The 19246-nt window shown below is 41.8% G+C and overlaps 1 protein-coding gene across 2 annotated transcripts in view; it reads left to right on the forward strand.

The window, feature by feature from the left end:
* The window catches only part of LOC122564061 (double C2-like domain-containing protein beta), a 282383-nt gene that overhangs the window by 187499 nt on the left and 75638 nt on the right, over positions 1-19246 (forward strand). For both annotated transcript variants that reach the window (XM_043718544.1, XM_043718545.1), the window contains one exon: positions 12032-12158. In XM_043718544.1, the coding sequence (XP_043574479.1) occupies positions 12032-12158 (127 nt within the window). The remainder of the gene's footprint in view (positions 1-12031; positions 12159-19246) is intronic.

The raw sequence follows: 19246 nt of genomic DNA on the forward strand, positions 1-19246 counted from the left end.
TACATATTCAAAAATTTATTATAATAGAAAAGAGATTATGAAAATCTTTCACATAATTCTTAACCATTGTGATTCTATCTGATTAGATTATTTACAGTGTGGAAACAGGCCCTTCGGCCCAACAAGTCTACACCGACTCACCAAAGCGCAACCCACCCAGACCCATTCCCCTACATTTACCCTTGCACCTAACATTACAGGCAATTTAGTGTGGCCAATTCACCTGACCTGCACATTTTTGGTCTGTGGGAGGAAACCGGAGCACCCGGAGGAAACCCACGCAGACACAGGGAGAATGTGCAAACTCCACGCAGTCAGTCGTCTGAGGTGGGAATTGAACTGTGAGGCAACAGTGCTAACCACTCTGCCACCGTACCGCCCACTATCTGAAGCAGAGCCGTTTGTCTAACTGTAGACATTCTTTGGTTGGGAGATACCTGAAGACAGTTAAGTTGAAAAATTACAGAGGCTGGTACAGACACTGTATTTCACTTGAAACAGAAAGTGAAACCAGCAGGAAAAGCATTTACCAACGCAGATAGTGGCCCACCAACAGAAGGCATTCTGAGCACTGGTTTGCACTTTCAGAAATTAGTTACAGAGAAGGAAACCAGCACACAAGTCATTCATTGCCTTGAATCTGAAAATTTGGACATTTCTGTGCCTTTGGATGCAGGGCATATAGTTTCTGAAAGCCCAGTTATTTCTTTTGAAGAAAATCAGTCCTTTCTTAAGAAGAGGGGTGGTACAGTGGCTCAGTGGTTAGCACTGCTGCCTCACAGCGCCAGGGACCAGGGTACGATTCATGCCTCAGGCGACTATGTGCGTGGAGTTTGCACATTCTCCTCGTGTCTGCGTGGATTTCCTTTGGGTGCTCTGGTTTCCTCCATGGTCCAAAGATGCACTGGTCAGGTGAATTGGCCATGCTAAATTGTCCATTGTGTTAGGTGCATTAGTCAGGGATAAATGTAGGGAAATGGGTGTTGATCTGCATGGATGGAAGCTGCAGGCTGTGAGGAATAAGCTATCAGCAAGGTCTGGTTTGCAGCAGCCTATCTGCTATTATCATGGACAGTCAATGCCATTCCACGAATGTGCGAGTAATGGAAACAGACTCCCAGGAAATGGCAAGGGAGCATATGTCCCTCAAGCATAAGAATTTGTGGGGTGGGGGGGGAGGGGTGTGGTGGTGGTGAGGTGGTGAGATTTTTAGTCAAATATGAGTAGAAATGATGCTGTAAAAGAACTAAGTTTAATGTGAAGTAAAAGGAATTATGCCTTTACCCTGGATATAGGGACTGAGCATATGTAAAAGGCAGCTGTCACATTTTAATAACACTGAACTGGAGCCTGGGTCTTTAAGGCTCCAGGTAAGATACTATTCTCTGTATAAAATTATGTGCAAAATTACATGTTGCTGTTCTGTCTCAAAATTTTAGCTTTCACATTGCTACATTATGTAGAAGGGGTGTCAAAAAGATTTTTTTTTCTCAAGGTCTCTTCTTGAGGGCTACATTTTGATTTTTGAGGTTTGCTTTTTTCATTCTCATTACCTTTATCTATTAGGCAATGCCTGTTGTGTAAAAATAATACCTTTTGTACTTGTGTTGACATATCAGAAAATTGGACTTACACACAAGTGGAATTGGAATAATTAACTGTCAACTCTCCATTAAATTTAAAGTCACAGCACACAAGGAAAGCATTAATTTCCTGGACACCATAGTTTTGGTTGATTAAAGCAAACGAGCACAAATAAACAAGTTTTCTTTCCTCAAAATATCTGATACACACTGTTATACATAAGAAAGCCATCACTTTAAACACCCCGTCCAAAGACTGGGGAGATCCCAACTAATAATTTCATCACACATGCCAAAAGCTGAGACACTAACCAATTAGTTGTCATCCCATCTCAGATCTCATTCTCAGCTTTAAAGTTATCATTGAAAATTGACTGTATTCAATCCAGTATAATCACTTACGCAGGTTTAAACTTGAGATTCCACATTCATTTATCATGAATTTGTTTTCGCAGTGATCTGTTTGTCTTGGATCCCAGTTAGCAGAGTATTTCCTTGCTAACAGTTTTTAAAGCTCTTCTCTCTCCTTTACAGTTTCTCCTCCTCCCATTTGTGAAACTCCCCTCTCCCCAAATTAGATTAGATTAGATTACAGTGTGGAAACAGGCCCTTCGGCCCAACAAGTCCACACCGACCCGCCGAAGCGCAACCCACCCATACCCCTACATTTACCCCTTACCTAACACTACAGGGAATTTAACATGGCCAATTCACCTGACCTGCACATCTTTGGACTGTGGGAGGAAACCGGAGCACCCGGAGGAAACCCACACAGACACGGGGAGAACGTGCAAACTCCACACAGTCAGTCGCCTGAGGCGGGAATTGAACCCGGGTCTCTGGCGCTGTGAGGCAGCAGTGCTAACCACTGTGCCACCGTGCCGCCCATGCTCCTCTTGCAGCCCCCTTTAACCTATGACAGCTCTTGCAGCCTCATTCTTCCTCTGGCAGCTTTTACCTTCTTCTACACCCCAAACCCATTGTAACGCCCTGCCCCTCCGTGTCCTTACCTGATTTCTGAATGGATGTTTCCACTTTTAGGAGAGATGAAATCTCGGGGCTCGACTTAAAAATACGGTGTTTCACATTTAAGGAGATGCGTTTTTTTAAAGAGAAAGTCTTGAATCTGAAATTCTCTTCACTGCAGAGTGAGGGAGGTGGGCATTTGAATGTTTGAATTGAATTGAATTGAATTTATTGTCACGTGTACCGAGGCACAGTGAAAAGCTTTGTCTTGCGAGCAATACAGGCAGATCACATAGTTAAGTAGCGTAGATAAGTAAATAATAGGGAAACAGCGGCAAAAAAAAACACAAGTCCAGACGGATGTTAAGAGTTTGTGAGTCCATTCAGTATTCTAACAACAGTAGGGTAGAAACTGTTTTGAAACTGGCTGATGCGTGTATTCAAGCTTCTGTACCTTCTCCCCAATGGTAGAGATTGTAGAAAAACATTGCCAGTATGGGATGGATCTTTGAGAACGCTAGTGGCCTTTCCTTGACAGCGGGCCTGGTAGATGGACTCTATAGATGGGAGGTTGACCTTTGTGATTGTCTGGGCCGAGTTCACCACTCTCTGTAACCATCTCCGACCTTGAATGGTACAGTTGCCATACCAGGTAGCGATACATCCAGACAGAATGCTCTCGATGGTGCACCTATAAAGGTTGGTCAAATTTCCTCAGCTGCCTGAGGAAGAAGAGATGCTGTTGGGCCTTTGTAACCAGTGTGTCCACATGAAGAGTCCAAGAAAGCTTGTTGTGGATGACCACTCCCAGGAGCTTGACACTCTCCACTTATTCAACGTCTGTGCTGTTAATGTGTAGCGGGATATAGTAACATCCCGCCGAAAGTTAATAATGAGTTCCTTTGTTTTGCCGGCATTGAGAGCTAGGTTGTTCTCAGTGCACCATTTTTCCAGGTCTTCCAACTGCCATCAGTAGTCTGTTTCGTTGCTATCTGAGATTCATCCGACTATGGTGGTATCATAGTCTGGTATTTGGCGACACAGACATGGGTATACAGTGAGTACAATAGGGGGCAGAGTATGCACCCCTGGGGTGCTCCAGTGTTGAATGTTAGTGAGGATGAAATATTGTCCCCAGTCTTCACTGATTGTGGCCTGTGGGTCAGGAAACTGAGGATCCAGTTGCAGAGAGTGGGGATTCATCCAAGATCACTAAGTTTAGTAATCAGTCTCGAGGGGCTAATAGTATTGAAGGCTGAACCGTAGTCAATGAGTAGGATTCTTACGTAGTTGTTCTTGGTATCAAGATGTTCTAGGGAGGAGTGAAAGGCAAGTGATATAGCAATTTAAGGCTGCAGTAAATTCTTGACTAAAAAGGGTATCTAAATGGTATCTAAAGGCTGGTGGGGAGCAGTTAGGTGGAATATTGAGTACTGTGATCAGATCAGCTGTGATCCTATTGAATGGCAGAGCAGGCTTGAAGGACTGAATGGCCCCTTCCTGTTTCTGATTGGTATCTGCATATGTAAGGATGTTTAACACAGTTGGTCCTTGGAGAAGGTTTGCAGTCTTATGTAATTGTTGAGAGACTTAACTAATACAGTTGTGATTGTACATACCAGTGCCAACCTGGCTTTCTATTACCTGAAATTAAAACTATGGTGCTAAAGAAATTGAGCTAACTACTTCGGTCTTTACTTCAAATAATGTAAAGCCACATTGATAATTTGAAGGGATAAAAGATGTAGTTTCATATGAATCTCAGTCAGTATCTGACATCTGCAAATTCAATATCTGTTACCTGAACTGAAACCAATGCAGGTCTTTTTAATACTTTTATTATCAGATTCAGCTGACATATCTGGTACTTGCTGCTTTTTATCGAACATATGGCAGTCCATTTTCTGTCAATCACTTTTCAAATATTTGAGCCTTTCTTTGCTGTTGCATTTGATCATTTCTAGTGTTTGCTGTGACTCTGTTCTTCATTATACAGGAATATATTTTCCGTGCTTCTGAGAAAAAATTCAGTTGCATATTTACTTATGCTGGACTGAAGTGTCATGTAAACATGTAGACAATTTTAATAATTAGAACTGGGAGAAAAATAAGTTATTCAAATGTTTGAGCAGGCAAATGTAGAATTAGCAGAGGGGTTTTTGACAAAGTTAGAAGCAGCTAATAATCAGGCCACACAGTCAATACTTTTAATAGCATCATCCTTTCCCTTATTCAATTTTCAATCCATCAGATCCTTCCTTTAAACAATTAATTGCAGCGAATGTGACAAAGATGAAGTGATGTAGCTTGACTGTGGCCTTGTATTCAATATTATTGATGTACAGAACACTTCTCCTTGAAAAATAGCTGTACTAAAGTGTATATTGTTTGGTTGTAAATTGATTTCTTCAGAGCCTTAGCGTAGTTGTTGATCATTGTCAAGTTCCACAGGGCTGGAAGATATTCTTTCTCATGAACATGCTAACATTATTGAAGTTCTGTTTAAAAACAATTCTAAACGTTTTCAAACATGTTTTCGTGATGAGGATTTGCACCCACCTTTCCCCTTGTTCTCTTTATGAATTGTTCATTCTACCTTTCCCTTTGTCAACAACTAATGATAATGACATGGGGCCAGTGATTGTGCTGCCCATCGTCCTCCTCCTCCTCCTCCTCCTCCTCTTCCTCAACCTCTGTGATGTTTGACACAGTCAGCAACTGCATCCTTCTCTTTGTTCTGTTGTGTTCCTGTGTGAATTCTGGTTCTATTTCTGCTTGTCATAATAAAGCTAGTGCACCTTAGTACTGCTGCCTCACAGCGCCAGGGACCCGGGTTCAATTCCCACCTCAGGCGACTGTATGTGTGGAGTTTGCACATTCTCCTCGTGTCTGCGTGGGTTTCCTCCCACAGTCCAAAGATGTGCAGGTCAGGTGAATTGGCCATGGGGTGAATTAATCAGGGGTAAATGTAGTGTAGGGGAATGGGTCTGGGTGAGTTACTCTTTGGAGGGTCAGTGTGGATTTGTTGGGCCGAAGGACCTGTTTCCATACTGTAGGGAATCTAATCTAATCTCCTTGTTGGTTTTCTAACCTGTCCTAAAAGCTAGGTGCTCTTCAAGACTTTATCTTTGGTCCTATTCTTTTCCTCATCTGCATGTTTCCCTTTGGTGATGCCATACAGTCACATTTTTCAGGTACGCGGTGACAGCATTCCATTTTAATACCAATACCCTTGATTGCTCATTAAGTTATTTGAGCTCAATAGCAGCAAGAACAAAGCGATACAAACACCTCCTGCTTCAATCTCTGCACTACATTCTTAATTGCCCCCCTTGCTAACTGCTCCCTTAGACCAATGCTGATCTGTGAACCAATTCCTCTTTGAGCTAACTTTGAAGACCTCTGCATCTATCACATCTCAAATATTATTGAAACTTTTATCCATGTCTTTATTACATCCAAACATCCCTTTATTACCACAGTGCTGAGTTCTCACTTTCGTGAATTGTTATTCATCAAAACTTCAAGGACCAAAGTCTTATTTCTCTACTCTTACTCCTATTACTCTGTGCTAGCCAACTTTCATTGGTTGCTTTATCTACACATGCATGAGTTTAAAAATCATTGTAAATATTTATAACTCTATTTCTGGCCTTACATTTCACAAGTTTTGCAATATTATTCAGTTCCAGTGACTTGACTGCAGCCTGCATTTATTTGATATTTCAGTTCCTTGCATTGTATTTCCTCCTGCCTTATGCTTGGCTGCAGCGACTAGCCATTCAGCTGCTGTGCTCTGAAGCATTCATGCTCAACCTTGATATCTCTTCAGCTTCCTTCAAAAACATGAGCTAAATCTACTTTTTTGACTGAGGACACAAACATGCATACTCCTTCCTGCATTTCTCAGTTCCCTGAGGTGCTTGGTTAAATTATTAATTAATTGTATTATTGTTGCTCACCTTCAAATGTCATAGGACAAGTAAAATTATGGTCATCTAAAAATCAAGATAACGGCAGTGGAGTAGGCAGCGTACGAGCTCCTGTGCCTGGCCTGTCCTCTTTGTCTGCATTTTTTCTTTCTTTCTCTTTTCCCTTCTACCCTTTCTTTTCTCTCAAATCTACCTGACAAAGAGAGCTCTTCAGCAGGAGGCAGCTTCAGAGGGGCAGCGTGGCTACAGAGTCGGTCAGTCGGCCTGTGAATCTGGAAGAGGACTCTTGCTTCCAAGTAGATTGGGCCCCTGGTAGCGACATGGTATGGGCTGGAAAGCCCGGAGGGTGGCACCCTCTGGGGCATGGCCTAGGAGAGGAGAAGGAAACGTTGGACTCTCTTTAAGTTATCTTTTAATTTTTTTCTAAGTCAATGTGAATGGCAACTATTTGCGGGCAATGATACACACCTCTCACTGTATGTTACATTGAATACATGTGACAATAAAGGATATTCGTTAAGGATATTCTAGTGAAATTGCGATGAGTTGAAACGTTGTATTTGAAATGTTACATTAAGAAGAGTTTTGAGATGGCTGAGGAAGCTCCTATATACTGTAACCTGATTTGCCTACAACCCACACTCTCTCAAACAAAAAGGCCAAATGCAAACACACTGAAGGAATAAATACATGAAAATTATTTTTATTTTTAATGTATACATTGGGCTGACCTTACATAGAGAAAAGTTCTGGGAGTTATCTCCAGAAAAGTTCAGTAATCTTTTTATCTTAGTCCATTGTCTTGCATCATGTGCAATAATTTCTGCCATACTGTCAATGCAGTCAAAAATGTTTTTGATGTTTTCATGGTGCCGTGTGAGATTATGAAGCTTTTCTTTGGCCTTTGTAGCCTCAGCTTGGGAAACAGGTGGGAGAGCAGGGAGGCATTCATAAAACTCCTCAAGGTCATCTGGAACCTCAGCTCAATAGTAAGGGTCATTTTACGTGCATTTTGTCAACAGGAATTTGCTGTAACACAATTGACAAATTGGGGAAGCTGTTGCTAAGGCTCAAACTTTTAAAACATGTATTGGCTGGAACATGATTACAGCGCCAAAACTTTAAGTGCTGTTTCTAAAGCGTGATTTTTCTATAATGCGGGGATTGCACAAGAATGCAACCATCACACTATAGAAGAACTGACTGTATAATGGATTGTTCAAACAGGTGGGTTTTTTTTTAGCCTTGTACTGTGTGGGATTTTTTGGCACCCTCAAAGCAATGTGGCCTCTTGGACTTGCCCACATAGGAAGTGATAGTTTTCTGTTGCCTCCTTGTTGGTTCAGACCATATCTTTCCTAGCTTCACTTGCCACCATTACATGTTTCCTCTTCCAATCAAAGATGGTAAGTTCAGTTCAATTGCTTCTGCATTAAAAATGTTCTTGGGCACAATCTCGCTCAGGATGTGGATGAGATAATTTTGCAGCCATTATCTGTAACTGTTGTCATCACTGCTTACCATACAGAGATTACACCATTCCTTATCTTCAATTGACCCACCCATCCGTCACTGCAGGTGAACTCCTAGTAGTCCAACCTATTTGCAGCATGACTCCTCTTTTCCTGCAGGATTGGGCTGGAGCTGGGATCATTCTCTGCTTGAGAAGCCTTGAACCACATTAACAGAGCTGCTTCGACATAGGGAAAAGTGGCCATTCTCATCCTCTTTCTTGCTGGAGAAAATGTCTGCTTGTCAAACTGTTCCTAGATGCTTGTCTTATGTTTTAGAATAGATGACAAACTCTGTAGTGGATTCTTACTCTTTTTGCTTCACGTTGTAGTTTTCCACTTGCTGTGTCAACTTGATTTCCTGTCTGATCCACTACATTTCTAACTTTCTCACAGGCTTAGCTATGTTTGGAGGGTTTGAACAGGATGATCTTGATGTTTTCATGTTCTAGTATGGCTTAACGCTGCTCCAATTAGTTGAGAGTGGTCAAGCTTGCATGAATTTGGTTAATCTGGAGTTACCAGTCTGGATCTTTAGCTTAGTGCATGCATTGTTCTATTGGATTGGTTATTCTGCAGAGAGATGGCTAACATCCCTGACACAACTGGCAATCCATGTTTGACTCATCACACTTTCGCTGTAATTCTAATAAACTGTTACAATTCAAATATTTACTCTCACTATTGCAGAAAAGACATTTATCTCTTGTTTTCAACTCAAGAAGTCTTGTCCAGTCTGCTGGTTTAGTATGGGAATTGACTCAGTGTTGACTATGATCACATGCTGTTAATTATTTCTCAAATCCCTTTCAAGATCCTGTTCAATTCTGGGGATTTTCTTTATGAAGAGAACTTGACATTTGACAAAACAAAAGGAAGTTCTACACCTGTATTGAATTGCAACAATTGTGGCAATAATCAATGGTATTGATCTGAAATCTTATAGAAGTTTATAAAACTATGAGGGGCATGGATAGGATAAATAGACAAGATTGTTTCCCTGGGGTGGGGGAGTCCAGAACTCAAGGGCATAGCTTGAGGGTGAGAGGGGAAAGATTTAAAAGTGTCCTAAGGGGCAACATTTCATGCAAAAGATGGTACGTGTATGGAATGAGCTGCCAAAGAAAGTGGTGGAGGCTGGAAAAATTATAGCATTTAAAAGGCATCCAGATAGGTAGATGAATAGGAAGGGTTTAGAGAAATGGGCCAAGTACTGACAAATGGGACTAGATTAGATTGGGATATGTGGTCAGTATGGACAAGTTGGACTGAAGGCTCTGTTTCTGTGCTGTGCATCTCTATGACTCTTTGTAACTGTTCACATGACACTGGCATCAGTAAGAGAAGACACCAGTTAGAATGAGCATGTGAAGAGAGTGGTCTTAGAGACTACACTAGAGAGCTATATCTGAGAACTTCTGTACAGATGTGAATAAGGAGTGGTCCAATACATGAAGAGGTGAAGAGCCTTGCTTAGAGTTGAGGAGTAAGCAGCCTCAGTGACAGTGTATGTACAGGTACCCATACCCTGAGATAATCCTGACCAATTTCTCTAGGAGCAGTATTGGCTTGCAGCATAAAATGCAGCATGGTGTCAGCTCAGGGGAAAAGCTCCATAGTCACATTCTGAGGTTAAAACAGTCCAAGGAACATATTGAAAAAGGAAGTTTCCAAATGCAAGGCAGGACTTCGGAAGACTTCAAGAAGAGCGCTAGTAAAGAAGGTTCTAAAGGTTGAGAAGACATCAGAAGACTTTCATTACAGGGCTACAGAGCAGGAGGCCTCCAAAGAGTAGGAAATAGAACCTTTGAAGACTTCAAAGCCAAGTCATAAACCAGCAATATTCTCAATTAGAAAGTTTCGACAGGAAGAAAGGCTATTTGGAGTTCACACCCAAGACAGCCATGCTGCCTGTTCGATGGGGATAGCAGCTTCAATAGAGATTTTGCCATTTCAGCAATTTTTTGATAATTAGAAAATCCAGAACAAGCCAAAATGGGAGCTACACATTTGTATATGCTGCAGGTCTAACAGCTGCTGATGTTGTGCTAAGATAAAGGATGAAAGAAAGTACTATGTACTACTATGCATTGATTAAAGTATTTGACGTGTATTTTAACCCAGGTGAAATTTACTGATTGGATCTCACTCATCCTATCAGTTAGCTCAACATCTGATGAATCGTTAGAAACATTTATTAACCAATTAGTATAATTTAGGGAGATGTTGAGAGTGTAGAAATTTAAAGTATCAATTAATAAGATATTGGGCGCTGAAGTGAGGGAAGGGTTATCAGACTTTCTTCAATAAAAGGAGGATTTAATGTTGAAACAATTTACTCTGCAACATAAACCAGGGACCCAAATAGGGTAGAACATTAGGGATTGTCCCAGTACAGAACAGATTGCTAAACTCAAAAATGGCCTCATGAATCTACATAAAGACTGGGAATTGACATCCCCAAGGATACAAGGATGTACGAGGTATGGCTCCATCGAGAGTCCTCAATGCCATAAAATTCCAGCAAGGGAGCTATAGGTTAAAAGTATGGCCAGTAGGGACACTAGGGACATACTGCAATAGTTAATAACATTTTTAACATCTTAAAGAGATTCAAAAGTTGATTCAAAGTCAACTCAAGGTCTTACTGATGCCTATATGCCTCTAGAATCCTCCATGGCCTCTCATTGCGGATGCTAATTCATGCACTTTCACCCAGTAAGTACTTATAAGCAATGAATTATATAATAACGATATAAAGTGGAAAACTGAAGGAAAGAAAACAATCTTATTCACAAATCCTTTTTAAAATAAAACTACAATCCGATACATGTGACAAAGTGACAGACCACGAATACGTTAGTACCAGAGGCTTCAAAAGCTTCACACCTTGTCTATCTTGTCCAAATAAACATTGAGACATTGAGAAAAGGGATCACAGAAAGAACAACTTAACCACTAAAGATGTCAGTCAATCTTTTCTGTGAGCCTAGATTAATGAAAGCTTTAATTTAACAGGGAATTTTATTTTGACAACTAAAGTAAACCATTAACTGTTTGGGCACTGATCCAAAAGGCAAGCCTAAAGTGTCAGAAATATTTTCTGACCCAAGCTTCCCACCTCGGAAGCCAAAATACATCCCATAGTATCCTGATATCAAATTCCGTGTTGACCTTGCACTTTATGTCTCTCACGTATTAAACCCAAAAACGTATTGCCATTTATGCAACTAACAATTGAATTTGAGCCTTCAACAAGTAATATATTTGCACTTTTAGATCACTTTTCATTTTCACTCTTCAGCCTCTTCCTATTAATTATGTATCCTCAGGCCTAGTACTTCCTCCCTTGTTATAAAATGTAGCTCATGTTAATGAACATTAGGTTGTGTCTGCCATCTATCTTCCTAAATCTAATAAATAGCTGCTTTTCTGCAGTCTTGTACAATCCTCCTTTCTGCTTTCCATGCATTTCTACTTCTATAAATTAAGATTAGCAAGATTGCGTTATTGTTCCTTACATGAAAAGCCCAGCATAAACTGTATAAATATTTCTTTATTAGCTTCAAAAGATCATGTAAACTGCACCGTTGGAATTTATTGTTGTTTTTGTTTTGCTTAAAGGAATTAATTGTTTCATTAATGGCACACTCTTTCAGTTAGGCGAAAGTGAGGACTGCAGATGCTGGAGATCAGAGTCAAGATTAGAGTGGTACTGGAAAAGCACAGCAGGTCAGGCAGCATCCGAGGAGCAGGAAAATTGATGTTTCAGGCAGGGGCCCTTCATCCGAGAAACTGAATGCCTGATGGAGGACTCCTGCCCGAAACATCGATTTTCCTGCTCCTCGGATGCTGCCTGACCTGCTGTGATTTTCCAGCACCCCTCTAACCCTTGACACTCTTTCAGTTGTTTGTTGCCTGTAATCATGTTTTAAATTTTCAATGTATGGATCACACAGTCTTTTTTACCAGTGCATGTATATTCATGTCACTGCTGCCAAAATATTTGCTGGTAATGTCTGCCATTTTATTGTTGCAGAATTTCGGTATGCGATGAAGATAAATTCCGTCATAATGAGTTCATTGGTGAAACAAGAATTCCACTGAAAAGATTAAAGCCAAATCAAACAAAGACCTTCAACATTTGCCTGGAGAAACAGCTTCCAGTAAGTGTTAATCCTGTTTACATTGATTTTTCACTTGACAACCAAAAGTGTTAGATCTTCATGGTCATTAACCAGCTAGACATTCATTTTCCCTTCAGGTTCTTAATCCTCTCAAAATACAGCAGTACAGGATTCAATTCCCTGGGAGGTGCAATGTATGATCTGTACTGTTGGGAATTATGCATGCAATATCATCAAAAGGTATTGTTTAAAAAATGACATTGCTGGCATTTTTCAACTTGCAATCATCAAGTCCAATGCAAGAACTGCTCTACTGTACTTCTTCAGAAGGCTAAGAAAATTCAACATGTCCTCAAGGACTCTTAACAATCTTTATAGGTGCATTGTAGAAAGCATTCTGTATGGATACATCACAACATGGTATAGCAACTGCTCTTCCCAAGACCCCATCAAACTACAGATTGTCATGAAGATAGCCCAGTCCATCACACATGCCAGCCTTCCATCCATTAACTCCATCTATACTTCCCGCTGCCTTGGGAAAGCAACCAACATAATCAAAGACCCCTCCCACCCCAGTTATACTCTTTTCCACCCTCTTCCACTGGTCACAAGATATAAAGGTTTGTATGCACGTACGAATAGATTCAAGACAACTTCTTCCTTGCTGTTATTAGACTCCTGAATGGACTTCTCAAATTTTAAATTTAATGTTGATCTTGTACTCTGTGCACCCACTCAGCAGCCTTTGTATTCTTTGATTTGTTCTATTATCCTATACATTTAGTATGGTATGATTTGCCTGTACTGCACACAAAACAAACCTTTTCACTGTACCTAGGTACATGTGACAATAATAAAACTAATTAAATCAAGAATCCCCAATTTCAAGCGATTACAGCAATTTATACGACAGGGTGTGTTTGGTGAGGAAATACATGGAGAAAGCAATGGAATTATAGAATCCCTGGATTTTGAATATTTCAATAATTGTGCAACAGGTATCCTATTTTCTCTGCAGCATTTTCTCATTAAGATTATAATGGAGAAATGCTGATCCTTTCCTTAGCGGTTGTGCAGGATGTTTGTTTTGTATTCGTACTCATCTCAATATCATACTGCAATGCCAAAAAATAAAGGTTAATTCTGTTGATATAATTTTTCTCAGTAAGCTTAGTCATAGCACACAAAGCAATTTAAATGTGAGAATGAAATAAATGGATTTTGTAATGAGGAGATGAAGATGAGGACTTTGGTTTCGCAATATTTAATTGAAGGAAGCAAAGTCTCATGCGGGATTGGTTGGTGGACCAATAATTTAACAATGGGTCCAGAAGGCTGGTGGGGAATTAAAATTAGATAACAGCAGCTGACCCTATGTAAGTTATTTCCATTGCAATGTGCAGATAAGTAGGAGGAGGAGAAAGGGATCAACAATAGATTTTAGGAGAATCCAAAGTTCACAAGATAGAATGGGTTTAGATACATGAGAGTGAAGCCAAGACAGAATGGATCAATAGAACTACACAATGGAGGAGGGTCCTCCATTTAGGGAGAGTGAGGTGGTAATTAGGTGAAAAAATGATGAGAGATTGAGAAGAATGAGAGGCAACAGGGAATGTGATTTGTGAGTCGTGTGGAGTTTGTTGCTCTTGCAGAGTAACAATCAATTTGTCCAGATTCAGACATGACATTCTGGAGAAGTTTGGTCCAAATGTGGGATGTACCAGCAAGTTTAAGGACTTTGGAGAGGAAAGAGAGGGTTGAAACCAGCTCTTCGTTTGCGATGATGAGGCGTTGAAGGATAGGGCTTTGACAAGAGAGGCTGATGATGTCAGTTTTCAAAGTAAAAGGGAGAATATGAGATCAAAGGATGCCATTTAGATTAGATTACATTACATTACAGTGTGGAAACAGGCCCTTCAGCCCAACAAGTCCACACCGACCCGCCGAAGCGCAACCCACCCATACCCCTACATTTACCCCTTACCTAACACTACGGGCCAATTTAGCATGGCCAATTCACCTAACCTGTGGGAGGAAACCGGAGCACCCGGAGGAAACCCACGCAGACACGGGGAGAACGTGCAAACTCCACACAGTCGCCTGAGGTGGGAATTGAACCCGGGTCTCTGGCACTGTGAGGCAGCAGTGCTAACCACTGTGCCACCGTATTCTGTAAAACAAAGGCCAAGAAGAAGGTTTAATAGTCCTTTGCTTAGTAGGTTTGGGGTCAAAGGAACCTGGTAGATCCAGTCAAACCTGGAGAGCGCATGGATGGAAATCAAAAAGAAACTCAGAAAATTCTCAGGTTTCAAGTAACAGATAAGGGTAAAGCATTTTGATAGCAGAGGAAAAAAGCTGAGGTTATCTCCACCGAAGATAAGAGAAGAGTGATACTTTATAGTTCTTGTTGTGATCCAGCCAGAATTGATATTCCAGATACACTCAAGTCTACATCACTTATAGCGTCAAAGAGTCATAGACATGTACAGCATGGAAACAGACCCTTTGGTCCAACCCATCCATGCCGACCAGATATCCCAACCCAATCTAGTCCCACCTGCCAGCACCCGGCCCTTATCCCTCCAAACCCTTCACATTCATATACCCATCCAAATGCCTCTTAAATGTTGCAATTGTACCAGCCTCCACCACTTGCTCTGGCAGCTCATTCCATACACGTACCACCCTCTGTGTGAAGAAGTTGCCCTGTAGGTCTCTTTTATATCTTTCCCCTCTCACTCTAAACCTATGCCCTCTAGTTCTGGATTCCCTGACCCCAGGGAAAAGACTTTGCCTATTTACCCTATCCATGCCCCTCATAATTTTGTAAACCTCTGTAAGGTCGCCCCTCAGCCTCCGACGCTCCAGGGAAAACAGTCCCAACCTGTTCAGCCTATCCCTATAGCTCAAATCCTCCAATCCTGGCAACATTCTTGTTAATCTTTTCTGAACCCTTTCAAGTTTTACAACATCTTTCTGATAGGAAGGAAACCAAGGGGTAAATGTAGGGGTATGGGTGGGTTGCGCTTCGGCGGGTCGGTGTGGACTTGTTGGGCCGAAGGGCCTGTTTCCACACTGTAAGTAATCTAATCTAATCTAATCTAATGACCTCCCAACTCCTGTACTCAATACTCTGACCAATAAAAGAAAGTATACTAGACATCTTTTTCATTATCCTAGTTTCCTGCGACTCCACTTTCAAGGAGCTATGAACCTGCACTCCAAGGTCTCTTTGTTCAGCAACACTTCCTAGGACCTTACCATTAAGTGTATAAATCCTGCTAAGATTTGCTTTCCCAAAATGCAGCACCTCGCATTTATCTGAAATAAACTCCATCTGCAACCTCTCAGCCCATTGGCCCATCTAGTCAAGATCCTGTTGTAATCTGAGGTAATCCTCTTCACTGTCCACTACACTTCCTATTTGGGTGTCATCTGCAAACTTACTAACTGTACCTCTTATGCTCGCATCCAAATCATTTATGTAAATGACAAAAAGTAGAGGACCCAGCACAGGGTCTTGAGGGAGTGAGATGGGAACTATATTGGGAGGAATAGATAGGAAAGTAGAGGATAAAGTCTCTGTTTTAAAGATGTAAAGCACAGCAACCTTAAATTGCAGCTAAAAATCTCTTGAAAACATCATAATGTCCCTCATCCATTAATAAGCTTTGGCATGAATCAAGGAGATATTCCGCAACTAAGAAGACTCTGTTGAAATGACAGTGTGCAAATATGGAGCTGGGACAATGAAATAAGGTTTTGCACAGCTGCGTCAATTCTTCTGTGTTCTGCTTGCACCAGGATTGGTTTCATCTCAATGCTATTTGTTCTGAAAAGTCCCATTTGGCTGAGGAACTGAGAAGCAGATGTTCCTTTTCCCAGACGTTTGCTGAGCATCTCATCATGTTATTGGAGCATTTAGCTGTCTCAACCAACATCAAATTCTGTGCTAGCAACTCTTTGTAAAGATGATGCTTTAAAGAGTAAAGGAGGAAAATAATGCTAAACACAAAGAGGGTAGCTTAGAGCAATACAGCAGCACATGAACATCATAAACAGATATATTTGACTGCAAGATTTTGTTGGGATGAGAGGGTTCAATGAATTATTAATATTGTCATTAATTGCCCAAGAGAACAACCATAATTTACACTTTTAAACACGTGAAATATGAGAAAGTGAGAACCGCAGATGCTGGAGATCAGAGTCGAAGAGTGTGGTGTTGGAAAAGCACAAAAGGTCAGGCAGCATCCGAGGAGCAGGAGAGTCGATGTTTCGAGCATAAACCCTTCAGGTGTAAAATAGGAAAGTATTACAAGGGGCATCACAGAATATAACCAAACAACATTTTAACATTATAACCAAACAACATTTTAGCATCTCATGATGTAGGACTCTTAGGATAGCTAACCTTGAACAAAGATGTTATTTTAATTACTGAGAGAGAGGGACAAACATCTGCTGGGAATCAGTCCAGACAGCTGAAGACATGAAGAAGTGATTGAAGGACAGATCCAGTGGAGGTGGCAACGAAGTGGGATATTGTTGGGAGGGTGTTGCCCCTGGAGTCATTAACATTGATTCCAGGCTCCACGAAGTCTCATGGCTTCAGGTTAAACATGGGCAAGAAAACCCCAGCTGATTACCATGTACTGTCCTCCCTTGGCTGATGGATCAGCATTCCTCCATGTTGAACAACACTTGAAGGAAGCATTGAGGATGGCAAGGTCACAACATGTATTCAGAGTGGGGGATTTCACTGCTGAAGAGTGACTCAGCAGCAGTGCTCCTGATTGAGCTGCTCAGGTCCTAAAGGACATAGCTGCTAGACTGGGTCTGTGGCAGGTGGTCAGGGGAACCAATAAGAGGGAAAAACCTACTTGACCTCATCCTTACCAATCTGCCAACTGCAGATGCAGCTGTCCATAAAAGAGTGACCACCGCACAGTCCTTGTGGAGATGAAGTTCTGTCTTCAGATTGCGAACATCCTTCATTGTGTTATGTGGCACTATCACTGTGCTAAATGAGACAGACTTTGAATAGATCTAGCAATGCAAGACTGGGCATCCATGAGGTGCAATGGGCCATCAACAGCAGCAGAACTGTACTCCAGCACAATTTGTAACCCTCATGGTATGGTATCCCTCACTCAGCCATTGCCATCAAGCCAGGGGATCAACCCTAGCTCAATGAAAACTGCAGGAGGGCATGCCAGGAGCAGCACCAGGCCCATACCTGAAGATGAGGTGCCAACGTGATGAAGCCACCAAACAGGACTACTTGTACGCCAAACAGCATAAGTAGCAAGTGATGGTCAGAGCTAAGCGATCCCACAACTAACAGATCAGATTGAAGCGCTGCAGTCCTGCCACATCCAGTTGTGAATGATAGTGGGGAATTAAACAACTCACTGGAGGAGGAGGAGGCTCCACAAATATCCCCATCCTCAATGATGGAAGAGCCCAGCACATCAGTGCAAAAGATAAGCCTGAAGCTTTTGCAGCTGTCTTCAGCCAAAAGTGCCAGATGAATGATCCATCTTGGCCTCTTGCAGTGGTTCCCAACATCACAGGTACCAGTTTTCAACCAATTTGATTCACTCCACATTATATTAAGAAACGGTTAGAGACGCTGGTCACTGCAAAGACTACAGGTCCTGACAACATCCTGGAATTAATACTGAAGACTTGTGCTCCAGAATTTGCTACTCCCCTAGCCAAGCTCTTCCAGTACAGTTACAAACCTGGCATCTACCCAACAAGTAGAAAACTGCCCAGCTAAGTCCTGAACATAAACAATGGGACAAATCCAACCCAGCCAAATACTGCCCAATCAGTCCACTCTTGATCAGCAGTAAAGTGATGGAGCTGTCATCATATTGGCTTCAAACAGCACCTGCTTAACAATGACCTGCTTAATTATGCCTAGTTTGGATTCTGCTAGAGCCACTCAGCTCCTGACTTCATTACAGCCTTGGTCCAAGCATGGACAAAAGAGCTGAATTCCAGAGGTGAGGTGAGAGTGACAGCCTTGACATCAAAGAGCCATATCAAAGCTGGAGTCAATGGGAATCAGGCCCAAATTCTCTGGTGGTTGGAATCACACCTGACACGCAGGAAGCTGGTTGTTGGAGTTCAGTCATCTGAGCGCCAGGACATCTCCTTAAGGTAATGTCCTCAGCCCAACCATCTTCAGCTGCTTCATCAATTACCTTCCCTCCTTCATAAGGTCAGAAGTGGGGATGTTCGCTGATGATTGCACAATGTTCAGCACCATTTACAACTCCTCAGATACTGAAGCAGCCCATGTTCAATTGCACAAGATCTGGACAATATCCAGATTTGGGCTGACATGTGGCAAGTAAGATTGGCACCACACAAATGCTAGGCTTGGACCATCATCAATCAGCGACAATCTAACCATTGCCCCTTGATATTCAATGGCATTACCATCACTGAATCCTCACGATCAACATCCTGGGGATAATCATTGACCAGAAACTCAACTGGACTCATCACATAAACAGAGTAGTTACAAGAGCAAGTCAGACGATAGGAATACTGCAGTAAATAACTCACCACCTAACTCCCCAAAGCTGGTCCATCATCTGTGAGGCACAAATCAGGAGTCAACCCATAGCAGGTGGACTGCAGCAGTTCAAGAAAGCAGCTTACCACACCTCCTTAAGAGCAACTAGGGGCAGGTAGTAAATAGACAATAGGTGCAGGAGTAAGCCATTCAGCCCTTGGAGCCTGCACCGCCATTCAATATGATCATGGCTGATCATTCCTAATCAGTATCCTCTTCCTGCCTTATCTCCATAACCCTTATTCCACTAATCTTTGAGAGCTCTATCCACTCTTTCTTAAATGAATCCAGAGACTGGGCCTCCACTGCCCTCTGGGGCAGAGCATTCCACACAGCCACCACTCTCTGGGTGAAGAAGTTTCTCCTCATCTCTGTCCTAAATGGCCTACCCCGTACTTTTAAGCTGTGTCCTCTGTTTCGGCACTCACCCCACAGCGGAAACATGTTGCCTGCCGCCAGAGTGTCCAATCCTTTAATAATCTTATATGTCTCAATCAGATCCCCTCTCAGTCTACTAAACTCAAGGGTA

This window comes from Chiloscyllium plagiosum, chromosome 28 (assembly GCF_004010195.1).
Source record: "Chiloscyllium plagiosum isolate BGI_BamShark_2017 chromosome 28, ASM401019v2, whole genome shotgun sequence".
NCBI lineage: Eukaryota > Metazoa > Chordata > Chondrichthyes > Orectolobiformes > Hemiscylliidae > Chiloscyllium > Chiloscyllium plagiosum.